The sequence below is a fragment of the Sebastes fasciatus genome, chromosome 9 (assembly GCF_043250625.1).
Source record: "Sebastes fasciatus isolate fSebFas1 chromosome 9, fSebFas1.pri, whole genome shotgun sequence".
In the NCBI taxonomy this organism is placed as follows: domain Eukaryota; kingdom Metazoa; phylum Chordata; class Actinopteri; order Perciformes; family Sebastidae; genus Sebastes; species Sebastes fasciatus.
The window spans coordinates 6,473,964-6,501,409 of record NC_133803.1 but is presented as its reverse complement, the minus strand read 5'-3'; the positions used below and the strand labels follow the sequence as shown (position 1 = coordinate 6,501,409).

The 27,446-nt window shown below is 40.2% G+C and overlaps 2 protein-coding genes across 4 annotated transcripts in view; both read left to right on the top strand.

Annotated features, from left to right (window-relative positions):
- The window catches only part of atp6v1ba (ATPase, H+ transporting, lysosomal, V1 subunit B, member a), a 38,708-nt gene extending 37,642 nt beyond the window's left edge, over positions 1-1,066 (top strand). The window contains exon 14 of the mRNA XM_074645639.1: positions 18-1,066. Coding sequence (XP_074501740.1) covers positions 18-160 — 143 coding nt within the window. The 3' untranslated portion in view covers positions 161-1,066. The remainder of the gene's footprint in view (positions 1-17) is intronic.
- A 919-nt stretch (positions 1,067-1,985) lies between these two features.
- The window catches only part of shtn1 (shootin 1), a 49,362-nt gene continuing 23,901 nt past the window's right edge, over positions 1,986-27,446 (top strand). For 2 of the 3 annotated variants that reach the window (XM_074645641.1, XM_074645642.1), the window contains exons 1-5: positions 1,986-2,090; positions 6,382-6,434; positions 11,137-11,197; positions 20,480-20,574; positions 25,894-26,083. In XM_074645641.1, the coding sequence (XP_074501742.1) occupies positions 2,036-2,090; positions 6,382-6,434; positions 11,137-11,197; positions 20,480-20,574; positions 25,894-26,083 (454 nt within the window). In that variant the 5' untranslated portion in view covers positions 1,986-2,035. The remainder of the gene's footprint in view (positions 2,091-6,381; positions 6,435-11,136; positions 11,198-20,479; positions 20,575-25,893; positions 26,084-27,446) is intronic. The other variant, XM_074645643.1, reaches the window with a different exon arrangement.

Below are 27,446 nucleotides of genomic sequence, written 5' to 3'. Positions count from 1 at the left end.
CTCTCGCCTTCCCTCAGGCCCGTACGACAACAGGACGGTGTATGAAACCCTGGACATCGGCTGGCAGCTACTGCGAATCTTCCCCAAGGAGATGCTCAAGAGGATTCCTCAGAGCACCCTGGCCGAGTTCTACCCCAGGGAGTCTGGCGCCCGTCACTGAGGCACACTAAGGGATGTCCTGGTTACCCACCCTCCTCCTCCTCTCCCTTTATCCCTGTCTGTCATCTCACCCTACAGCCCAATGTTGTCAGCCATCCCAAAGCTCACCTCCCGTTTTCTCCACTGTTCTTATTACCACCAGTTCATCATGAATCAGCTCACCCCAACACCACCACCCCCTACTTCCCCACCCAGGATGATAACAGGATGATAACCCCCCCCCCCTCCTCTGTAGATGTACTGTACTGTATATGTGTCCAGAGGTTTTGTATGGAAGGTGTCTGTGGTTGTGACGTCTACCCCCTTGATTGCAAACAAGTCAACATATCCTTAAAATGATAGATGAGTCCTTATTTATTGGGGCGTGTTACCGCTGGATTCCCCTCTTCTTCTTCTTCTTCTTATTTAAATAAATGTTTTGTAGTCTCCATCTCCCACCAAAAACAAGAAGTTTCCAGCTGAAGGAAGAGGGGTGTGTGTGTGTGTGTGTGTGTGTGTGTGTGTGTGTGTATAGGAGGGTCCAACCCACCGCCCTGCAGTCATGAAGTTGGCGTTTTATTGTCTTGAGATTCAACGTAAGTAAGACTGACTATCTGCTGACAGCTTCACGAAGTGGACATCATAAACATCACCATATTGGTATTTACCTGAGGCTGATTTTAAAGTCCAGTACTGCTCTTATTTTGCCGTATGTATTGTTTAATAGTCCCTCCCTCTCCCCGCGCGCTACTCTGGAAAGAATACAGTGGATGTTTACATTATTTGTGTTTTGTTGTTTGATTTGTGTCGTGAAATTACGAGTATATAAGATTATATTAAACATTCCCGTCTGTCTGCAGAAACTAATTCTTTGTTGTGCAACAATACTGGTTTTGTGAGGTAATGTGTAATAAATTAAATGATGTGAGTCCGCTGTCTCTATCTGTGTACACCTGCATAATACATCAGCAGCCAGTCCGTGTCTCTCTGTGACATAACACGGCTCCTCTTTGGCCACAGATGGAACCATATGTCACACGTCTACTGTCATTTTATAGGAATTGAATATACATAAACATAGGAATACATTCAATCAAGCCTTAAATTGACAGATTCAGCGAATCTTTTGTGTTTTACCAACTCCACCACGTTAGGTAAAGGTGTCGTCTATTGTTACTATATGCAAATTACTTACTTTGTGTATTTTGCCTAATACATTTGTTCTGGCCACAGCCAGAATCTCAGAGAATCTGGTTTTATTAATTCTTCGCACGTTCAGGTTTTGGAACAACGTGATCCACCTTAAAGGCAGAATGATTGACGACAGCTTGTCTTATCTGTCAAGCTCCATTTGTTTAACAAAAAAATGAAGCTCAAAGGTCCACTATACTTATTTTTGTATGTTCCTTCTTTATTTCCTCTCCAAAATAAAAGCCGACCTTTCACTCCGAGAAACAAGAAATAGTTCTAGTCCAAGGGAGTCGCTCTTCAGTATTGTACACATTTACATCAGAAGTAGCCTATTTGATTGTTTCAAAAAACAGTAGTCTACATCATCAATGTAGCAGATCCCTTTAACAAAACATACGCACAAATGATAATAGGCTGCTTAATAGATATTTATTTAAGTATTTATTACCATTTAACTACTAATGATATTTTATCTTTACAAATATTAATTTATTTTTATTTTTTTTATTATAATTTGTTAATTGCCATGCCAAAACACTTTAGATGAAACAACTCCAAAAGCTGCAGCACTGTTACACAGTAAGTAGTATAGGCAGTATTATGATCACATGTCATGTGTGCTGTGCTAGAGTACGCGCGTGAGGGAATGTACCTTTGCAGGTGTGTCGCAAGGAGGAACTTCCTGTTGGACTTTGGTTGTCTCGCTATGGCTGCGGAAGAACTGGATACGATGGATGTCATTACTAAGTTGTCAAACCAAGGTAAGCTTGCTTTGAGCAGCTCTGTCAGTAAAAGATAACCGTTAGGTGCTTGGAGTCCGGTGGGATTGGGATAAAAACGCTGGTGGAGGATAACGAGTAGCGTTATATAGTACATGATCTTACCGTAGCCTACTGCATGCTGGGGAGACGTTCCTCCACCTGGACTGAGACTCACTAGATATACTCAAGTGAACTCGGGGTTAATGTTTACCAACTTAAAGGGTGGGGTGAGTTTTCCTGGCCAAAGTCCATGTAATGTACAGTGCAGTAGGAGGTGGGCTCACCTAGCCATGCTTGGTGAACAGTAGCTATTACATGACGGTGGGGAAATTTTCCCACCAGTTAATAAACTTGTGATCCAATTTCACTGGACATTTTACAAGAAAAGATGACACTTAATTTGTGTAGCGCGCTTACTTTAATCTTTAACGTCAGGTGGCGGTGTGTCTGGCCTTCCCGGTAGAGCTCTCGGTGCGGGGCTGCAGGTTTCCACCTGGTGCTGCTCACGGCGATTACCTCATTAACGTTATGGTTTCCTTACAGCATTGGGTTTAAATCTGAAATGTTGCCAAATACGCGCTTTTGCTTTTCGCTTCGACACCAAATCCTCCACCATCGTCTTGTTTGACAACTCTCTCTCATCCCGCGTGTGTAAAATCTGAGTCCTGCTACCCTGAGTTGAGACTACGGGATGTATCCCCAGCAACGTCGCACGAAAAGGCCTGCGAATGACATGATAATGTGCAAGGCAAAATAATCCGATGAGAACGGCGTTCTTGCTTTAGGCGTGTCAGTTGTACGCCATGTTGTCTGTATTGATTGCAATGTAAGCGCATCCGTGTGAATATGCTACGCTTAGAGTTAGTGACGTAGAATAAAAAGTGATAAAAACCACTTACAGCGGGTAGGAGGGGAAGTGGATGGGTCCAACAAACACAAACCCGGCTTGAGGCCCTTCTGTGTGGAGTTTGCATGTTCTCTTCGTGTTAGCGTGTTCTCCGGTTTCCTCCAACAGTCCAAAGACATGCAGGTTAGGTTGACTGATAGTCTGGCGACCTGTCCAGGGTGTACCCCGCCTTCGCCCAATGGCAGCTGTGATCGGCTCCAGCCCCCCCGCGACCCTGAATAGGATAAACAGTTACAAATAATGGATGCATGGAAGTTCGTGACGTGTTTTCCGTATGTTATGTTGTTTCTGTATGTTTTTTTACTTAGTTTACATACTTATTTTAACGCCAACCATGAAGTTTTTCCTAAATCAAACTAAGTGGTTTTGTTGCCTAAACCTAAGTAAGTGAATTTGTTGCCCCCTGCTGGTACCGCACCTTCATACACACACTCTGCGAGGCAAAACGTTACACTGACATGCTCTTCTGTGGTGGACAGGTGGGTCCATTACACACTTTAGCGTGATATCGGGTTGTGTACTTGCCTCTTGCCCAATGTCAGCTGGGGCTGACCCCATAAAGGATGAGCGGTTACAGATAAAGGATGGATATAAAGGAAGCATATAAGCACCAAACTGAAGGGTATGGAACTAGACTAGTCCGTCTCCTGGAGCTCCAATATACAAACTATCAAAACGCACACAGAGTGTATTAAAAAGCCCCATGCCATATTCAACGACAATAAGTCAACTCAGTGGTGGAAATAGTATTTAGATTCTTTACTTACGTAAAAACAAAACACAAATAGAAAGTACAATTTTTCCCTCTAAAATGAAGTGGAGTTCGAGTAAAAGGATAAAGTAACATAAAAGGAATACTGAAGTAAAGAACAAGTAGAATTCACAGTATTTGAGTAAATGTACTATTTCACTTTTCCCCGCTTAATTACACCGCGTCTTTAAGACGAGTAATACAGCTTGTTCTGTGACAATGAGGCATTACAAAATACTGTAGTCATTAGGCTCCTTGTTGCACCTGGAACAATACGTCATTAGGTTAGCCGTAAAGAAACGGTTGATGCTGGTTAAATGTGGTGTCCTCTCCTCGTATTGGTTGGTAGATTTGAACACCACTAGTCATTACTCTGCCATCAGCACAAAACACTTTTTGAGTGAGAAAAAAAAAGAGAAAGGTTACTCAGATTCTCCCTGTTTTATTTCTACTCCAATCTTTCCGTCTGCCTCAGGTTTGCTTTCTAACAAGCATACTGTACATCCCAAAATGTCAGACTGTTTCTTTACAAAGCCCTCAATTCAGAGCTTACCTCACTGCAAGGAAATGTCACCCTTAGTCAGCTTCCTCAATGTCTCCAGGATTTGGTTACTGATTAACACATGTTGTTCCATAAGGGGAAAATGACATACCTCTTAACACAAGTCTGTTCTAACTGCATTGTACAGTATAGCATCATGACAGCTTAACATCACCCCTTCTCAGTTTGTCTCCTCTTAGCAGTGGGTGTTTGTGTTGGAGGGTTCTTCAGGCATTCAGCATGAAGCAGCTAAAGGGGTCATATTATATATACAGTATGTAGACTGTATATGCTAGAACAAACAGAGGACTGTTACAGGAGATCCTCTTTTATAGAAGAAACCGGGCAAATCCTTCCCTGTATAAGGTACAGTCATAGTTTGTAAAAAAAAAAGTGGTAACACGTCATTTTACAGGTCCGCAAATTATAAATATAATTAGCAAGTAACCTATTTAAAATGCCTTTAGAATTACTGCGAAACTACCCCAATATTTACCTCAAAATGTATTGAAAATTACTTTATTATAACCATTATTTAATTATTATGCTAAAATAGCATATAATGGTTAAAATAGGGCTCTGAGGCTCGAGAATCAGCTGCTCTTCATCGGAGGTGGAAAACCAAAACTAATAGAAGACACTTCTGATCAGACACAAATCTCACCTTCTTTGTGTGACTTATTGTCTACGTACTGTACAGTAAGGGATAATGTACAGCAAGCCGGTCATTGTTGTGAAAGAATCCCCGACAGGGCGATGCTTCGCGTCGGGGTCTCTCATCGCCCTGAAGGGGATTCTTTCACAACAATGACCCGCTAGCTGTACATTATTCCGCTTATTACACAGCTACTTATTTAAGAAATCAATATTTGACACAAAAACGGTCCGCCAGAGTCCGACATCAGAGCTGTGCCCATAGCAACAGTCTGTTATACATAGCAACGGTCTGTTATACATAGCAACGGTCTATTATACATAGCAACGGTCTATTTTAGAGAAATTACAGGCCGCAGAACGCCGTGATTGACCAATCAGAATCGGGTATTCAACACAGCCGTGTAATAAATGGAAATAAAGCATATCAATTAACTTTGTATTCTTTTCCTGGAAATGTATTAAATAAATCACCAGCTATTGGGAAATAGCGGAATATAATTATTATATAATGTTTCTAATAAAGTGTTACAGATCATTTGTATGGTCACTGACAAGATTAGAAAAACAATACTTGTTTTTCTATGATACATGTGTCGTAGAAGTAAAACAGTATATTTAACAGGTCTGCAAATTTCATGGTAATTAGGTGATAATTAGCAATTAACCTATTTGAAATTTCTTTGGAATTACTGCCAAATTACCCCAATATTTACCTCAAAATGTATAGAAAAATTAATTTATTATAAACAATATTTCATAATTATATGCTAAAATAGCATATAATGGTTAAAATAAGATCCTTAGGCGCTGCTCTTCATCAGAGGTGGAAAACCAAAACTAATAAAAGACACTTCTGTGTACATAGAATATAGCATATCAATTAACTTTGTATTGTTTTCCTGGAAATGTATTAAAGAAATCACCAGCTATTGGGAAATAGCGGAATATAATTATTAAATAATGTTTATAATAAAGTAATTTTCGACACATTTTGAGGTACATATTGGGGTAATTTGGCAGTAATTCCAAAGAAATTTCAAATAGGTTACTTGCTAATTATCGCATGTATTGTAGAAAAACAAGTATTGTTTTTCTAATCTTGTCAGTGACCATATAAGTTATCTGTAATATTGTCTGTAGTATGCTGTCATACACATTTATGATAGAAGGCAGTTCCCCTTACTTTGGTAGTTACACCCAAGGCAAACATTCAGACAAGCACAGTTACTATATTCAGCTTCCCTGCTATAACAGTCAGCTGACGCAGAACACGAGCTGAGGTAGTCACCAAATGAGAAGTTATCACATGCCGGACAAGTTCCACTTGTCGTCTTATTTTAAACAGGCTGATGTGAGTTCTGTGTTCTTGACTGACACTTGCTTTACTGTGATTTCCTGATGAACATGGCCTACTGGTGTCCTTTGCTCCCCACAGCCCTGCAGGAGTATGAGGGCCTGCAGAGGAAGCACGAGACAGCAGCCATGGAGGTAAGTGTTAATATCAGTCAGAGTTAGACAGATAGATATTGTATATTATAGACTTGATACCTGGTTCTGATAAATGTCATATAGTTTAGTAACAGTGGCAGCGCAGCAGTACTGTAGGATCAGTACACAGTTACAGTTAAAGTACTAGTTGGCCAGGCTCTTTTGAATGAAGGTAGTAATGGTTTAACAGTAGTGGTAGCTTACTGGTACTCTCTACATGAGGTAAGAGCGACTGTCCACAAGAAAATAAGAACACTGTTCAGAAACAAGCTCTGTTTGCATTACTCTGACATGGACCTCTAGCGGCCGAGTCTGGAACAAAGGTGGAAGTAGTGTCACATTGTTGCTACGCTGCGGGGAGGAGGTTGGGATGGATGGCTCCACGTAATCACTTTGACATGGGAGCCCACTGTTTGCTTCTCCTACCAATAGTGGGTAGGTTTAACCTAACCATGATATTTCCATAAACTAGCCAAGCTGCTTTTGTACATAAACCTAACCTAACCTAACATAAACCTAACCAGAAAACCGTCAGTGAATAATGTGTGTAACAGTTATCTGTTATGGTTTTGGAAAGCAATAATAAATGATGTTGTCTGCCGACCTATTGGAGGACTTCAGAAATATTACCATTAGGGATGCACGATACCGATACCGGATCAGATATCAGGCTGATGCAGACTCAAATAGCTGGATCGGATATCGGTGACAATGGGGCCGATCTATTCAATTCAATTCTACGTTTATATATATATATATTGGAATTTAATGTTTAAGTTTAAATTCATTCCTGCATTAAAAAGGTTTACACCTGAATTATAATTCCTGTTCATTTTGAAGATTTTTTTATTTTGTATGATTTATTATGTTAATAATAAATAACAATTCAGCAAAGTTATATCTATGTATTCATTTGTCACATTTTGTTTTACAAAGTTAGGAAAGCGATGTTTAAGTCAGGCCTGATGTTGCCTTTCACATAAAAGAATGATCCCAGTCACTTCGACACAGTGAGGCATACAGCTTATTAATTAAACACTGGTATCAATCGGTACTCGGTATCGTCCGATACCCAAAGCCCAATGTATCGACGGGAATCCAGGGAATATTGCTAATGGAAAATAATTAATAAATAAATACATTTACTAATGAATAAATAAATAAAAAATATTTATTTTAAATGAATAAAAAAGAAATACAAAAATAAATAAATAAATATAAATGAAAATCAAACAGAAGAGTAGATAAATAGGGGAATTAATAAAAAGGTAAATAAATAAAGCAAAGCAAATTTAAACAGAAATGTCAATTTATGTCACATTTGATCAATTAATTAATGGCTACACTTATTTTTAATATTATTTTTGGTACATTTAATGGCACATCCATTTATTTATTGAATAATTCATTAATTAATTCATTTATTTTGATTCTGGCAGATTCCGTCCTCCATATAGGAGAACTACGATGGCCGATGCGAAAATGCAAAAGCTCTCTCTAGAGTCAGCATTTGATTTGTCTGTTCTGGACTACTGTAGAAACATAGCGGCGAGGGGACCCGCTCCCTATGTAGATATACACGGTTCATTCTAAGCTAACGAAAACAAAACGATTCTTATTATCAGGTGATTATAGACTAAAGAAAATTGTATTATATTAATAGAGATCCCCCTAAATCCTACACATTGTACCTTTTAAGAAAGCATCTTTGTTTCATACAGGTCTCCACAAAAATCACACCATCGTCATTTTTGTATGTTTTTCAATGAAACTGAGAACAGTGATGAATTCCTTTAATATTCTAAATCATATTGCAATATCAGTCAAAATAATCGCAATTAGAGATTGTTTCAAAATCGTTAAAGGAATAGTGTGTAGTTGCAGATTACAACTTCCCCCGTGTGCCGAGAGCGTGGGAGAGATATGGTGGCCGACGTGAAAACGCGGATGGCCCTCTCTAAAGCCAGTTGTTGAAAGAGCAGCGTAGGTCATTTGGAGCAGAGCCAGTGGGAACTGAGTTGTGAAGCAAGAGAGAGAGAGTGGCGGCGACAGGAGCAAGTAACGCTATCGACTCAGGCCCGAGCAGGAAAAGTTAGGTTGGGTTTGTCCGTTCTGGGCTACTGTAGAAACATAGCGGTGCAACATTGAGCACTCTCTGGAGAGGACCTGCTCAGGTAACTAAAGAAAATGTTAATATTATATTCCATTTCTGCCAATAGATCCCCCTTATTGTTACACACTGGTCCTTTAAGCCCTAATTAGTATCAGCCTTCAGAAACCTATTAGGTAACCCCCTAGTTACGTCTTGGTATAGAAGCTCAGAACCTTTTGAGCACTGACTGATATTTTTTCACAAACTCAAGTACCTCAAGCTGGCATAAAAAATACCTCTTCTTTACTTCCTCTTTGATTAAATTGCTCATTGAAATCATAATTGTGATAATTAGGGCCCGAGCACCGACCAGGGGTCAGCGAGGCCCTATTGAAATCGCTATGTTTATTCTTCTTCTCCTTTTTCTTTTTCTTTGAAATGAATCACATTTTTGAGAGACTATACGTGCTCAAAAATGAACGACACTTTGCACATGTATCAGAAGTGGTGAAAATTGATATATTTTATAGGTTTTCGTGTATGGGTGTGGCAAAATGGCTCGATAGCGCCACCTGTTGAGTAGCCTCGGCGTGGGGTTTCACCTAGATGTATGAAATTTGGAAGGCATATGTAACATGTTGAGACATAAAAAAAATTGTCTGTTGGAGGTATACCGTAACCCGACAGGAAGTCAGCCATCTTGAATTTAAGGTCGTTTTTTTTACCATTTCCAGGCGCTGTACTTTAAAGAAGATTTAACCCGATCAACTTCAGATTTGGTCAGTAGTATCTTAAGACCTTTGCGATGAAAAGTTGTAATGTTCGTTATGTGACAAACATCATCCGATTCACATGAAATTTACATTGTGTGGTCTACACTTGATAATGAGCAACATAGTGCATGTTTAGCGTGTGTTCTCTAGCGCCACATAGTGGACACAGGACGTGATGAAAAATTTGCAATACGTCATTTCCTGTGCCGCTCAATCCACGCAGGAAATTACGTCTAACTTGTGCGTGCAGTGTCCGATGGTCACTGAAATGTACGGGTGTGTCAAGTGACCAATTCTTGGCATATTGTATGTCTATCCATACTGAAACCAAAGTATTGGCACTGGTATTGGAAATGTTCAAATGCCAGCACTAACCCTTGTGTCCACATCCACTGTTAAAGAGAAAAGAACTCTGTATACTACAGTATATGTCATCTTTTAGACGTATCTCATAAAAGTACTTCCATTGAATTTCTTTTGTATGAGCTGACCTTTAGCATTAGAAGCAGGACTGGACAAACGTTTAACAAATAATTATGAGGGGCCGTACAAGACATGATTAATTATTGCACTCACACACAAATACATTCTCCTTTCACGTACATATATTTTCACTCGCACAAGAATATATGTATGTGTGAGAAGAATATAAGTATGTGCGAGAAGAATATATGTATGTTTGAGAGAGAGTATAGTTGAAACGAATATATTGTAGATGTAATGTAGGCTACAGTCTAATACACAGTCAGATTCCACCACTTTATTAAGGAAATGTAAGTCTGGTAAAAGATGAATTAATGGACCACACTGAATAAAACTTTATTATATTATTGACACTTTTCCCCGCTCTGACTTTTTTATAGATAAATGTGCACAGTCAGAATATACTGTACGAACATGTCTACAATCTGTACGTCGACTGGATTCAAATGGAGGCTCTGCCTCTTATTTACCTGTCGCCATGTGAATCATAGTATCAGAGCTCTATTGATGATGGCTTTTTATGTTCAGGTTCAACCTACTCAGAGTTGATTGAACTGACCCTGATCAGCTGTTCTGGAACCAAAAACTCTGAGGCTGCGGTCGAAAAGTCAAAAAATTACGTCCTAACATCTTTTCCTAACCATTTTTCCTTGACCTAAATGGAAAACGTCATAAGGTCAAGGAAAGATGAGAAGGAGAATTCATAAGGACTTAAGAAAAGACAACCATGGTGTTAAGAGAATCTGACTGCACTAACACTAGGCTCCGTAATTATGATGCGACAGCAGCGAATATTAGTGATGTGAGTCTGCTGTGGTGAAACTACAATGTTCCGAAGATTGACTACAAATGGCACTGCTTCCACGCGTGAGTTATTAGAGTGAAAATATATGTATGTGTTGAAAAGTAAAGTATATATGTATGTGAAAGGAGAATATATGTGTGTGTGCGAGTGCAAGAATGAATTATGTCTTGTACGGCCCCTCATAAATAATGATTAATGATAATGATAACCGGAGACAAACAATGGCAACGTGGAGGTGTGTGAGTGATAACATGGAGAGAGAAAAACACATGTGTGGCTATTAAAGGATATTATTAAAAGATATGCCGATTACACAAACAAATGGTTTGACGTGCACCACTCTCCAACCTGCTTCATTATGAATCTGACTACAACCAAATAAAGCTGCACGGCGCCAGGTGACATTATATTTTTGATACCTTTTAACACATTTTCTTTACATTGATTTAACTGCTTTTCCAGGCAGTCTCACTGAGTCATGGTTGAACGTTGATTAAAAACAGCAGTGGTCCTGTGTTGAAGCATCTCTGTCTGTCTCTCTTACATAAGTGCAAGAGGCTGGAGGGGGAGAGGGACGAGGCCATCAAGAAGCTCAATGAGTTCCAGCAAGGTAAGTTTATCTCACCTGTATGTCCAGAAAGTGAGATTAAGGCAGAATTGTTTTCATTCTACAAACAAGCTTTAAATCATGGATGTATTCCTATAAATGGATACAGTGTGGTAGAGTCAGCATTACGGCCAACCGCAGTACTGCAACAAGAATTGCAATCTCCTGCAGCTCTCAAATCAGATCCATAGACTTCTATGCAAAACTGCAGAAGACATATCTATAAAATATCATCTCAGTGTAAAGTCTATGGGATGAACATGGACGAGGCAGTGGATAGGAACACTAATCTTCTTGTGCAGTTGGCCGTACAACATGAGATCTGTCCACCTTGTCGTAGAAACCAGGCTGTAAAAAACTTTTTTTGGTTATACGCTCAGGGTGAGAAACTTTCATTGGGCAACATCTTGAAACACAGTACCCAGTTCTCACAATACATCCACTCAACCAAGAGCCATACAACTATTGTTTTTTTGTTGTTGCAAATCTGCTAAAGCCCAGGACAGACCGGCCGCGTGAGCAGCGCTTAAGCGTCAGACTTGAATGGCAAAGAGTGAGTTCAAGATAGAGGTAACTAGAATGCCACTCGGAGAGCGCAGACCTCCGCCCCCCACCCCCTCTCCGTGCAGCTTGCGATATCATCCACGTGTATTTTTTTGTTTATGTTGAGCTCAGCTGTACGTAGCGGAGCATCGTAAAACACTTCATTCAAACTGGACAGAAACAAAATAAAACTCACCCAAACTGTCGTCGTTACTCTTTCCAACATCAACAAATGTGTTTTTGTACAAACTGTAATTTCACCGAGTTTAATGTGAAAAAACGCAGAATATACAGGTGTTTTCCCCTCCCTCCACCCCCCCGCTCTCTCTCTGTTCCTCTCTCTGCAGGCAGAAGGAAAGAGGCAGGGTGACGCGTTATGAACGCGTCATCAGTTACACTGCGCATGTCTTAAAGCCTGTGGTGTTAATGCACAGGCTAAGTGGAGTTATTAAGAAAAATTCCCAAAGCGAGATCATGATCCGGATCGCCACCACTATCTAATGGATTCTTCATTGTGCCACACCCCACCCCTCCAAAAAATGTCATTCAAATCTTTTGCGGACTTTTGGAGTAATCCTCCAAACGGACAAACAAACAAACCAACAAACAAACCAACGCCGGTGAAAACATAACCTCCTTCCTAGGCCTTCGGCCTTGGCGGAGGTAATAATCAAAATGCCAGTAGCCTCTAATTTCATATATGGAGGACCATGGAGCTTCATTAATCAACCTAGAGTACGGATGCTAATTTTGTATTTATTTTTTTTTAAACCGATAACCGACCCTCGTTAACCGATTATTAACCGTTATAACCGACAAGATTAGTACATCGCATGCAGCGCTGCGCCAGCTGCACTGTATGAGCAACAAACAACTGAGTCCCGAGTTCACTTGCCCCGACGCTGCATGTATTGTCGTGGACACATGCAGCCACTTTCCCAGTAAGTCTCTCCCGCATCATTTAGTTTAGCTGCGAGGTTGTCTGCTGAATAAAAAAAACAAAACAGGAAGAGGAGAAAGAACTAGAAAAATACATGTCAGACAAAGAACATCAAACATACATCACTATTGAAGGAAAACAATAATACTCTTACCATAAGTGATCAGGGCACATGATCATAAGTATACAGAATTACACATTAAAAACATTGCTTGGTTTTTTCATGGTGCAATGGATATGTGATGATGTCACTTCCTCAACCAATAGGGATGGCAGACACTTCCAATCATCCAATCACATTGATTTGGTGGTGTTTAAAAGAACCGATAATGTCCCGATGAAGGTCCTTGGTGACTGAAACGTTGACTAATAAAGCAGAGAAGCTCTGTCCAGAACATATATTCGTATGGAAAAGACTCTAACTTGTACACACACACACACGTCTGTTATACTGCTACTTTATTATTTTATTATTATTTTTGTTCTGCCATTCAATATGACACTAACAGCATTTGTATCCCAACATTTTAAATTTTTAATCTGAATATTTGGATCAAATGTCAAGAAAATATTGGTAGACATAAATTCAGCTCAGTGAGGGACGTGGCCAGAAGTTTTTCATTTGTGCTCGCCCTCTTGTAACATAATCACAAGATGCTGTGTTTTCAAGCCGTCAGACATTTCAATGTGAAGTGAATCAACCTTTGATGGCACTAGGACCTTGTATTGAGGAATACAGTACATTCTCAAGAAGCTGCATCAGATTCAACACCTTCATCTTGATTGATGACTCCCTTACTTTTAAACCACATGTGCTGTACCTTGTAAAAAAAAAAAAACTGTGGCTAAAACTGGGTTTTTATTTTCGAAACATTTTTATTTTAATGTAAAAAAGTGTCTTGTTTCTACAACATTTTTACTGGTTTTAGATTATGGAGATGTTTTGTATATGCATGCCTCTGCTCAATGCCTTCATATGGTCGATGTATCTTACCATGCGTCCTTGATGGTTCAGTACAGCTCTGACTCACCGCTGTGAGTTGTACTCTCGGGTGGGATGGCCTGCACTGGCAACCCGTTGGTACATCTTGAAGGTGATTCTGGGTCTGCTCCCACACTACTTAAGTGTTTTTATTACGCAGAAAAATTGTTGACAGTATTCACTACGTTCACAGGACCTCTTTGTGCTCTCTGTCCCAAAAGCTCAGACAAAAATTGGGGAAAGGGCTTTTGCGTATTCTGCACCCTCAGCCTGGAATTTGCTCCAAAATGACTTAAAAATCAAGGAGCTGGTATCATTAAACATTTTTAAATCTAAAATGAAGGCTTTAGAAGCAGCCTCTATGGCATGCCAATGTTTTTAGCTTCCCTTGTTGTACAGCTGACTCCCAGAAAAGTTCCTTCTTGTCCCCCACATTTGTCTTTTTTAATGAAAATTTTAGTGCTTTTAGAGTTTGTGAACTGTACTTTGTCTCCGTTTGTGTCTGTGTCTGCAACTTTGTGTTCTTGCTGCCGACTGTCTTGGCCAGGTCTCCCTTGGAAAAGAGGTTCCTAATCTCAATGGGACTAACCTGGTTAAATAAAGGTTAAATAAAATAAAATAAAAAAAACACATCTGCCGACCAATACCTATATGATCCATGATCCTATATTTGTGGCAGCATATGCATGCATGTGCTCTGTTGCAATAAACGTATGTTGTTTTGAGAATGATCACGCCCGTACAAATATGTGAACCGGCACACCGATAATGGCATTGGAATAGCAACGCCGCTGCTTCAGCTTTCATCACAAACCTGTTTCCAAACACTGCAAATTTCAAATGTTTTGGCCCACCATTCAATTTTCCAAAATGATTTTCCTTACAGGTTTGAATGCTTTTGCTATGACCACTTAAGTGAAGACAGAATTTAAAATAGGGCTCCGCATGTCAAAAAGATAGAGCAAATAGTTTGTCTTTGTGACGGTGACAGTTGTGTGGATTTTCATCTGAATAAATCTGGCCTGTGCTTGTGTATTCAGCGATTCTCCAGCCAAAACACATATTGTGTTTGACTTCCGCGTTAATAGAGGCTGCCTCACTGTGCCAAGCAGCTGCATATTAGGACCTATTACGTGATTTCATAGCTCTTAGAAAATTGCTCCTATTCACAACGAAACGGCTGGGGGTGGGGCAGCAGGGTTGGTGGGGGGAGGGGGGGTAGTGGGAGGACGGGAGAAAAAGCCCCCAACACACAATCATGCCTTTTCAATTGCCGATGGCAAGGTTGATGACAACATGACCATTGTGTTATAATGATAACACCACAAAGGCATCTGCCCCCCTCATCAAGGCTTCACAGCGGCTGCAGATACAATTTAATTCACTGCTCCGTTGGCGGCGCTGATACCATTATGCAGCTCGTCGGCACAGGGGTAATCACTGTCTTTCCTGAGAGGAGGATGAAAAAAGACTGGCACAAAAAAGAGGGTAGAAAAAAGATGGAGTGATGATGATGGGGAGGCCGAAACTTACAATTAAGACTGCCAATTCCGACGTGTCGGAGCCCCTCGTCGACTCGTGCTCATACACTTTCAACACTTCCACCGCTGTTTATTTACCATGGCTACCAGTAATTATAATTAACATGTCATTTAGTTCAAGGCGTCCTTTCGTAGGTTGCTGAGTGTGGCCGCAGCATTACGGAGACAGGCCGAGGATGGAAACTGGCAGCTAAGTGCTATTGAATGACTGATATGGAGGGGCGCTGCAGGAACGCGGATATCGCCAGGCGCGCCGGCGTTCATCAAGTTCTTAATTAGGTGTCACTGGGGGAAGGAATTGCCCACAGCAATGGCACTAATGCTTAATTTTCTTCCTCGCTCAACCACAATATTTAATTAGCTAAGTGGTAGGGCATTCTTAAGGGGCGTTATTGCAGCTTAAACAACATTACAGTTTGTGATTTGGATTTTTACCTGATTAAAGTCGCACTAATCAATATGTTTCATATCAACAATGGATCAAATGACTGCGCGTAATGTGAAAGGTGTCACTCATAATGAGTCCACGGAGAATTATCACCAACTCTACAATTCACCTCAGCTCATAGCCTGTATATAACAAGTGGACGTAGTCACCATGACATTGGTTTGTTGACTGCCGTTTTGAAGCCTCGAGTTAAGCATTTTGGCCGTCGCCATCTTGGTTTTTAGAGTGAGCCGTCGTCTTGGTTTTTGGCTGGACCACAAGTGATACAAGCTGATGCTGCGTTCCTGACAACTTGGAGGTCTGAATTTTTCCAGTTAAAATTTCCAATTTCCAACCTCCAAGCATTCCAGGTGCACGACACCAAACGTAAACGAAAAACATGGCTGACTGTGGGCGGCTGTGGCTCAGAGGGTAGAGCAGGTTGTCCACCAATCGGAAGGTCGGTGGTTCAATCCCCGGCTGCTCCGGGTCACATGTCGATGTGTCCTTGAGCAAGACACTGAACCCCAAATTGCTCCTGAAGGCATAGCCATCAATGTGTGAATGAGTATTTAGATTAGATCCTGATGGGCAAAGTTGGCACCTTAGCAGCCTCTTTCATCAGTGTGTGTGAATACTGACATGTAGTGTAAAGAGTTTTGAGCGGTCGGAAGACTAGAAAAACGCTATATAAATGCAAGTCCATTTACCATTTACTGTGTCAAACGGATGTTTTTTTGGCAAGTGTGCACACATTTGAACTCTCAGCAGTGCAGCTTCCACAAATTATTTCGTATTGGAATTTGGTTTTGTGCGGAGAAGTTAAATTTCACAGATTGTTTACCGTAACCAGCTACCCAATAACATGCCGACATATTTCACATCAATTTACATGCAGAACAGGTTTTACTATATGATAGTATGCATTATTTTAATTGGGAAAACATACTTAACTTTGCATTTTAAATGATAGTTTGCCATTTACTAGGGCTGTCCCGAATACCATTTTCTGGGCTTTGAAGCTTCAGTGAGAAATATTCAAAGGTATTCGAATAATGTTGTTGGGTTATTCCTTATTGCATACTTATATATAATTTTTTTTAAAACGAAGCATTCGAATAGTGATTTAGAGGTTGAATACCATGGCAACTGTCAAAGCTTCGAAGCATTCGGGTCAGCCCTACCATTTACAATGTTACATTGTTGTGTGATGTCAAGCAACTGCTTCTTTGTGAAGTCATAGATGGATTGGCCTTCTGAGTTCACAGTTAGGAACTCCGACTTTGAGTGGCGTTCCATTGTACTTTTTCTAGTAGGATGTTGGAAATTTTCGAGTTCCGAGTTGTCTGGAATGCAGCATAAATGCAACTGAACGCTGAATAAGACATCTTTAGGCGACCAAAACGATTATAATGAACTCTGATGAACTGAAAACACACTGTGAAAGGGTTAAAGTTGTAAGATGAAAACACAGACAACTTCCAGACCGGACAACGCTGTGGTAGCGACCTGTCAATCACAATGTAACCCCGCCCTAAAGCATCCACTGCTTTATGGTCTATTTGACTCTAAATGGGACCATAATTTACTAAATGAACATCGTGCTGTATTGAAGAAGTCTTGAAACTACAGTTGAGACCATAAACTCATGTTTACAATGTTTACTGAGGTAATAAATCAAGTGAGAAGTAGGTTCATTTTCTCATAGACTTCTATTTAATCAGACTTCTTTTTGCAACCAGAGGAGTCGCCCCCTGCTGGCTGTTAGAAAGAATGCAAGTTTAAGGCACTTGGAAACAGCCGTTGACAGAAGTCTATTTACTTGCTTATTTTGGAGCTAAGTGGAACTTAAGTTGAGGTTGTCTTTGCAAAAATATGTGAGATATTGTGTTTCCAGCTTGTCCTTTTGCTTTCAAAAAAATATAATAATGTAGCTTTAAAATAGATATGTGTCAAGGAACTAGACTATCCAATATACCTGCAGAAGATTAGACTATAGGATTAACTTTCAGGCTACTGTTTCTGTATATTGAACAGTCTTAGATATAAATCCATTGCCTATACTCATTTGATTTAATGTCCATCAGTATTTTATCAAATAGAAATTCACTGTCCATCTCGTCATATGCAGCGCTAATGTTGTTGTACATGCTACAGTATTTTAGCATAGAATTAAGGCTTGAAAGTAAATGTTTCCGTTCACCCTGGGTTAAGTGCAACATCACATGCATCTTAACAAAGTGCCCACATACACTCTAAACTGTTATTCATAGTCTTACGCTCTAAAGTTGTTTCCTGCATGTATTCAGTCCATACTCAATGCGCATCGGTGCAGGCTGATGGAAATAAAAAGGTAGGAGAAATTATCTGAATAAAAGATACATTGGTAACAACATTTAGTTCACTTCCTTTTGAATTCAAATCATAATGACGTACATAGGTCACTCACCATTGAGGCTACTCAGATGACAGCCACAATAGCGAGCTGTAATATGTTTCCTGTGTCAAGTGTTACAGCACTCTTATCTCAATTAGCTGCAAAATGAGGAGAGAAGTCACAGGTATGGCACCCACTCATTTAGAAAATCCTAATCATGTTCTTTGTCTCCTTGATGGCATTTTGATCAGGTTGAATGGTCATGAGTTGACTTTTAAAGTTTGTATTGACATGAATGCAGCCATTCAGTAGAATTGTAAATGCAGCTTTGCATGTTTCATTAACGTTGTCACATCGACGAAGGCTATACTGATTTGTGGGCTTCTTTGCTAAGGGCCACAAATTGTAAGATGAGCATGCATCATTTTCTTGTGTCTGTATTTTTGCCATACTGACTCGTGGATCGATTTCAATCTGTTAATTTGTTGCTCTGTCGTTTGGTAAACAGTGTTTTGATTGGCCAAATGTGAAATTAATGTAATGGCTCTTTGTTACTGGTTGGGCCAGAAAGGCTACAGTGTTGATTTTGGCGGCCCCTGTGGACAAAAGCGGTAGTGTTTCGGAGCACCAGAGTCCCTTTATAAAACCTCTCATTTTACTGCAGCAGGGTCTGACAGAATACCCTATGCCCAGTCCTGGTTCTGGTTCTCCCGTGCCCCCCTTTCCCTCCAGCGGGCCCAGCAATACGGCCTGGAGCTCCAGCAGCGGCATCTTCTCACTGATGGGGTTGTTTAGTGATGTTGGTCATATACTGTAGATGCATCAGTAGTAAATTGAGACTGTTTCGTAACCAGTTAAAAGTTCCTCACAGTAACTTTAAGTACAGTCTTGAGGTACATTACATTTCGGAGGGAAATTATTGTACTTTTTTACTTTACACTACATTTATTTGATGGATATAGTTACTAGTTAAAACTAGATTTACATTTATGATGAGCTTTTAAAATTATGTATGGTTATAGATTAACTTACGCAACAGTATATAAAGCAGCCAAAATGAGCTCCGTCTCAGCCTACTACCAACTGTAAAATGCTACTTATACATTTTTGCGATTATTTGCTTATAACACCTGAATGTAGGACTTTTGTGTCCTTATGCCTAAGGATATCCCAAGAAAATATTCATATACTATTTTATTTTTTACATATAAGTATTGATACTTTGACTTCAGTATATGATCTGAATATTTCTCCCATTACTTGCTCTCTATACACGGTGCAATAACATAGAGGTTCATTTCATGTCACACTTTGCGAAATCTACAAAAATATTGTTAATACATTTGTATACTACAAACTACAACAGCAAATATCATTTGAAAGAAATATAATGTCACCTAAGTTTTATGAACATTGAAAATAAAAAGGATTAGAGGCTGTGTGTAGGCAACTCTCATCTCTGGGTTAAGGTTGGGAAAGGATCCTGGTTTTGGTTACATAATGTTCATCAACACTGAATTGCAACCATAGACAGGACTTCATTGAAATGAAATGTTTGACAGTGAACATAATGCAAGGGGCAATTATGTTTCCTTTTAAATGTATTTGGCAAAAATATGAAGGTAATTTCTAGGAAAAATATCTATGAACATAAAGTGTATGTCTCTGGTCTCCGTCGGTGGACGTGTTCCACAGCGAGATCTAGGACCAAAGTATTGGATCGGACTACATTCCTCTCATGATTTTCAACTGTCCTCTGGAATCTCCTACAAATTCACACAGTTTCTAGGGGCCTTAAAGTGGCAGTAGGTAGAATATTTTCGGCATCATTGGGCAAAAATTCCATAATAACCTTTCAGCATATTGTAATTCAAGTGTTCTGAGAGAAAACTAGACTTCTGCTCCTCCTCATGGCTCTGTTTTCAGGCTTTAAATAAATCTAGCCTGTGACGGGAGACTTTGACCAATCACAGATCATTTCAGAGACAGAGAGCGTTCCTATTGGCTATGCTCTGGCTGGTGGGCGGGGCTTGGTATTTCCTCCGCAGATCTCAACATTTGAGGAGAGAAATAGTCATCACAGTAACAGAATGTTGATTCATATTTGATCAGCGCTGCCTAGTTTGACCGTTTGATTGGAGTTGGGGAGTTATTGACAGCGGGCTCTCGTAGACGACAGCTGAACAGCAGACTCCAGGTCAGCTCTGACTGCTTGTTTTCGTCTGTGAAATCCTGCAGATGTCATTAGGAACACCGGAGGACACAGAGGCACATTCAGATTACATGTCTCATGCTCTGCTGTCAGGATATAGTGACCGTTTTATAAAACTATATAAAACTTTTTTTAATCCTATTTGCTCCATTTGTACCCTCTGCAGCTTTAAGTCATTCAGTGCTTCTCACCAAGTTATAAATATAGAGGTAATGTGGTTATGGTATCTTTTTCTTTGTCTTTAATCCTCTTTTTTTTCTTAGTTTCTCAGATGGTCATTGAAGAGGTCAGCGCCATTCAGGAGAACCTGGAGATCGAGAGGACGTGTAGAGAAAGTGCTGAAGCCCTGGCCTCCAAGGTACACGTATATACTGTCAACCATCTGCATTATTTTTATGTTACTGACATTGCCAAAGTCCTATAAAACATGCTCACAATCAAGAAAACGCTATCATTAAATTACAACGAGAGGAATAATGTAATCAGAATAATAGGATCTGTTGATTTAGACTAAATAAATAAAACGGCATCAAATCAGCTATTTCAGACACCCTGGTCGGTGTGTTCCAGTAACCGTCACTTTGACACGTTTAACCCGTGTGTTGCAATCAAAAGCACTCTGTGGTCCTCCAGTCCTGCTGCTGTCCCCATATCGTAGTTTCTAAAAACTGCATTGGATTCTTTTGATTCAGAGCACACTTTTTTTTGGAGTCCTTCCTAAAATGTGAGTTGTGATTGAGAGTGGGGGAGCCTGGCACGTAGTGATTTTGCAGCCCACTGGTGTTGAGCTTATCACTGTAATCATTTCTCATTCAATTTCTGGACAAAAGCCCTCACGGTCCACCTGGTTGGACCAGATTTTCGGCAGTGGGAGGCTGGGGGAGAATTATAGTGAAGGTCGACTTTTTTTCTCACCTCTCCTCGGCCTTCAGTTCTCCTCTTTCCTTTTGGGTTGTTTTCATCCTCATCTTCCTGGGGTGGTAAGTAAGATGTTCACCGCCTCTAATGACCACGAGGTATCTGAGTGAGTTGACTCGGTTGATCGATGCTACCGGCTCCGAGATTACTCGTCTGGCTGCTGAGATTTCTGGCTTTGAAAAACTGACCCTCAAGACATTCCCAATACCCGTCACTCATCTATTGACATTATCTACCGCTCATTGCAATTCATTTTATATTTTATGAAGGTTAAAAAAACTTTTAAACCAATTTCAATATTCAGCAAGCTGATATTCTACATGTTTCTGAATCTCTGCTACACTAGTCTGTAAATGACACATGGGATGGTGAATCTGACCCGTTAGCATCGCCTAATAATGACAGGCTACAGCGCAACCTGTCTACCTACTTGTCTACCTACCTACTAACTGTCTACCTACCTACCTACCTTGGGGCGGCTGTGGCTCAGCGGGTAGAGCAGGTCGTTCACCAATCAGAAGGTTGGTGGTTCGATCCATGGCATGCTCACATGTCGATGTGTCCTTGAGCAAGACACTTAACCTTTTTAAAGCGTCTTGAGATAACTTCTGTTGTGATTTGACGCTATACAAAAATAAATTGAATTGAATTGAATTAACCCATCGGTGTGTGAATGAGTATTTAGATTAGATCCTGATGGTCAAAGTTGGCACCTTAGCAGCCTCTGCCATCAGTGTATGAATGTGCAGTGTAGTGTAAAGTGCTTTGAGTGGTCGGAAGACTAGAAAAACGCTATATGAATGCAAGTCCATTTACCATCATTTACCATCTACCTGTTTACCTACCTGCTTACCTACCTACAAACTGTCTACCTACCTACCTACCTACCTGTCTACCTACCTGTCTACCTACCTACCTACCTACCTGTCTACCTACCTGTCTACCTACCTACCTACTTACCTACCTACCTGTCTACCTACCTACCTACCTATCAACCTACCTACCTACCTGTCTACCTACCTGTCTACCTACCTACCTACCTGTCTACCTACCTACCAACCTACCTACCTACCTACCTGTCTACCTACCTGTCTACCTACCTACCTACCTACCTATGTACCTACCTACCTGTCTACCTACCTGTCTACCTACCTACCTACCTGTCTACCTACCTGTCTACCTACCTGTCTACCTACCTACATACCTACCTGCCTACCTACCTGTCTACCTACCAACCTACGTAGTCTACAATAATGTGGTTTTAATATAAATTAATACAATCGCCAAGAAAACTACTGCTAAACTAATGCTAAATGCCACTACTCTCCTCAATTGGAAATCCAGACACCTACTCTCTATAAAACAATGGTTGAATCTCCTCTCAGAACATGTATCACTAGAGCAAGTCTCTGCCAAACAGAGGCACCAAATCACGGAATTCAATAAAAATGTCTCATATCTGATCCTGCCTCTTAGCTAAATGCCCCCCCGTCACTACTATCATCTTCATATTACAATCCCACCCCTTTCCTAAAAATTGTCTCTGTTCTATGTTTGTCAGCACGTTGTTTTCTGTCATTGTTGATATTTGTCTGTTTCCATACTGTATGTGTCCATGTCCACTCTTGAAACGTTTTTTTGTCGTTGTTGCTGTCTGTTTATTTCTTTAGATGTCGTTAAGGTGGCCAGCTTATTCGCCCTTGCATTCTTTTCTTCTCTTTTTATATAAGTAATATGGTTTGACTAAGATTATGATTATTATTATTAGTATTATCACTTTTTATTTTCCTTCAGTGGCTATTCATTTGAAAAAGAATGAAAACAAAGAAAATGTTGTCCTACAAAGAAGAGGGCCCAAAAAATATAAATAAATCGAAATAAATGGATACAGAAAGGGGGAATGGTGCCGAGATGTAGCAGATGTATATCTATTTCTGGCCACCGTTCTGAGATAAATATTCCAACAATCAACACAAACACAGACTTTCTTTTCAAACCAAACAAATAGGAGACTTACATATTCAAACAACTGATGACACAGAATCAAATGTGATGTATTGAGAGATTATTTTGTGTCATTTTTTTTTTTTTTTCTACCGACTTCAGAAAAAGACATGATGTCCACTGGACGGGGCCGCTAAGAGGCAGCAATAAACTAGCCCCCCCCCACTCCTGGGCTTGACAGCAGGAATTAATCTATTTGTTCTTAAGAATATAGTGGCTAAAAGCTTGCCTCGTGGCGGTCTAAGTGACTACTGTCTTTCAAGCTTTATTTGATGTCTTTTGGTATCTTCTGCTTCTTTCTTCCTTGATATAAAACAGTGTCCGTAACTAGAGTCTCCCCATGCAGGGTGGATGAGCACTCGCTGTGTGGGGGGGCAGACTGATAGTCCTTGATTAGCCGTATCCCAGAATATATCCATACATCAACTATTCACTTACTTTAGTTAAAAGCAACACATTTATTCGCCATTAATCCAAGTGCTGTGAATAAAATAAGGTTGGAATAAGTGGCATTACCTTTTTAAACAGTGTTGACCTTTCAATGGCATTTCAGCAATATTGTAAAGTCACAATTCCTACACTCTGACGGTGTTAACATCAGTTTATTTTCTCATTTACATTTAAATCAAACCCAAAATACATAAGGAGGTGTTCCCAGAGGAGGACAGACAAATTGAACTCTGTATTAATTCCTTTCTACCTAATGATGGTAATTCTGCATACCAAATATTCCCGCGCCCACTCGGAAAGAAGCTCAGAGCTTTTTTCTTTAACTCCTCGGCATTCTGCATTAAAAGGCAACTTTGTAATGTCGACCTCAGGAAAGTGCTAGCCCGATGCTATGTCAGCCTTGATTTATTGGAGTATATATGTCATTTTATGTTTACATCTCTCGCAAATTGTAGATTATTATCAAAAGAATGTGATTCCGTGTTATGTTTTGTTGATTGCGTTTCAGAAAAAGATGCCGTCTGAAGGGCATCATCAAAAGATGGAAGTGCTGCAATCTGCTCCCACCGGGAAGCCATTAATAAATGTTTCTTTTATGGCTCGCCTTTTTCTATCTCTCTCTCTTCCTTTGTCTCCTCTCCAGACACTTCTCTTCCTTCAGATGACATCAAGAAACATGCATAATTGGCATCCATCTCCTTCCCATAGGCTCCATTCATGTTTTAACTTAGCGGTGGTCTCCTTATGGCCGTGCTGATGATTGAACTTGGAAGAAATTGGGCCATTGTAGCGGTTTTGTATGTATCTGTCATGTGGGACTGGATCAATTTGCAAATAATTTCAAAGGCAAACGCCGAATAAAAATATGTGTTAGAAGTGATAATCACACAGAAAAACATGTTGCAGAGAAATGCAAGATGCAAATACATCAGAAAAATGTGATTACATCTAAAAGGAGAGATATTCACTGCTTGTGCTTCTCTCCACACCTTATCATTGCTTTTGCATGCGTCCTGCCATTATGGCTGATTGCAGGGCCAAAGAAAAGAGGAAATCAACAACATCTCATCTGCCCCGTCTGTCGCTCCGCCGCCGTATTTCTCTGCCTGTTTTCCCACTAGCTTAATACGGAGCACACTTGTCACTCTATGCAGATTTGAGAAATGAAGGCGCTGTAAAGATGCAGGCTCTGTTAGTTTCTGTCGGGTTCTTGTCATCTTTTAGGGAATACGTGCTGAGCGGCGGCGGCTCGTGGCTCAAAACATTGGGGAGGACGGGAGGAAAAGCAACCCACGGCGGCGTGTTATTTTACACTAGTTGGCTACTTATCTCTACTTTCTTTCTTTATTAAACAAAAGAACATAATATTCACATTCAGTATAACAGTAACAAAAGAGCTAGGGGTATATCACAGTAAACAAAAATATTAAAACCTACATATGTATTGAGTGTCTTAATAGCTTTTTTCTTAGTCAAATTATAAAGTGGTTTCAATATTGCTCAGCGTCCTTCAACAAAATAAGATATGTATTGTTAAATTTATATTTATATATAAAAGATTAAAAGAAAACGTATCAAATTTATTATAAGAAAATATGTTGTTTTTTTTAAGAAGAAACCAACAACACATTTTCCCATAATAATGTCTTTAAAAATATGATCAATGACAAATCTGCAAAGGTCTTTATGTCTTTTTTTTATTTCTGTATGTAGTGACTGACGGGGTAATATTTATTAATAATTTTGAGGTGGCATATTATCTAACGCAACAGTTAGCTTGTTGTAGCAGCCCTGAATGACTAAGTTAGCGGCGGGAATGGATTTGGACGGGGGGGGGCGACAGCAGCAGGATGCCGCCGGAGAGAGAATGGAGTCTGTCAGGAAGTTTGTGATCCACTGACAGGTGGAAGAGTCGCTTTCTCAGGGTTTGTTCTCAACCATCTGGGTATCTGGAGTACCTACCAACCCACAAACTGTGAAATGAGACGACCCAGTCAGTTTTTCAAAACATGTGATTCAACAAGCCAATTGGATGTGGCTCCCCTTCCTATGTCACATGCAGCCTCATTAGAATGTATCGCTACGGCTTGAGATTTTTGGGTGTTAAAGAGACAAAACAGAGGGTGAGTACAGGTATATTCATACAGACAGGATGAGAAAAATAGAGAAAAATAGAGAAAAAAAGATTTGTCCCCTTTAAATAGTTTGACATAGAGTGCGATTGATACTATATTCTTGATTACATCGAGCATTGACAGTCACGTGTATGTCCTTTTATGTTTCTCTCTGTGCCTCCTCACTCTAGCTGAACCGTCAGAACCGCTCGCTGAAGAGGAAGAGCATGATGCTGCTGCCCCACCTCAGCCCAGAGACCATCACTGAGATCAACCTTGAGGTTGATGAAGAGGAGGAGGAGGAGGAGGAAGAGGAGAGCGAAGAGCTACATGCAGCCAGCAAAGTCTGCCTCTCTCCCCAGAGCCAGACCACCTTCTCAGGTACAACATGTCTCCAACTCCTCCAATTGAGATGTATATGTCACATATTTTCCAGAAAGTCACCATAGCCGATAGAGCTGCACAGAAATAGCAACAATATTTGTGGCATTGTTCAAGTAACTAGCTTAATGGCAACGGTTTTGGAAGGTAACAGTCCGAATTTGACAGCATAATTCCTACCGTTTATCACTACCTGTCACCAGTCATTGATAACAGGTAGTGTAGTGTGTACAGCACCAAATAGGCACTACTACACAGATGTTAGACATGGTATTTTACATGTCACAGGAGCTACTCAGCCTATGGAAACATCTGGATAATGTGTTCTGCTATGTATACTTTATTAAAGTCACTGCATTGAATTTAACTTGTCTTGGAAACTACACATTCATAACAGAAACCCTGTGTGAAGTGCAGAGGCCTGTACTACGAAGCGAGTTCAACATACCCAGGGTATCGGTATCTTCTCGTTATATAACTAACCCTGACAAACATGATCCCGCTAAGCGGTCCTACAACGCTGCTTATCAACTCTGTAAATCAACCCAGGGTTTCTCCATCTGGCTATTAGCGCATTCACATGAAAGGAGCGGGGTTTACAGCATCTGACCAATCAGAAACATGGACTAATCTACTGTCAGCAGAGCGGCACATTTTACAAAGGAAGAGCGAACTATAATATAAGATATAAAAGTCATATATATTTGTCTAGATGGGGCAGTGATGTATAAATAGCTTTCAAAATATAATAGATAAATAGATTACACTTACATAATACACATACTGTTTAACAACAATGTGGCGTGTAGGACTATTTCAGCCTTCTTTCAGCTGCGTCCCCGATTCCGGCGGTGGGAAACGGACTCGAGAGCAAGTAAAAAAATAAATATAAAAACATAATTCAAAGCGGTAAACACCAACAGCATACAGCCAGCTGTCCTTCCTGCATTTGTCATTTTAAACTGTTGTTTATAGCCTGGATTATGAATTAAACTTCTTTGTCTTTGTCTTTGAGCTCTGATTGGTCAGTAGGCGGTGCTGTTATACGAGTCGAGTCTGCTCCGGAGCAGGTTATGTGTTCAGCACAAGTTACCATGGTAACGATCTACCCCGATAAGAAGTGATCCATCGTCGTAGGACTGAAAACCCTGAAGGGTTAAACCTGAAGTTATACCTTCCTAACCCCAAATCCTGCTTCGTAGTACAGGCCTCTGGTCTGTGACAGGATACAACATTTGGACGTCCTGCATGCATTAGACCTTCATCTGATGAAATTAAGTAATTTGACCTAATTAAGGTCTGAGGAAAAACACAATTGTTAAATAACTCCATCAATAACCATCAGTGTGCAGGATTCTTTGGT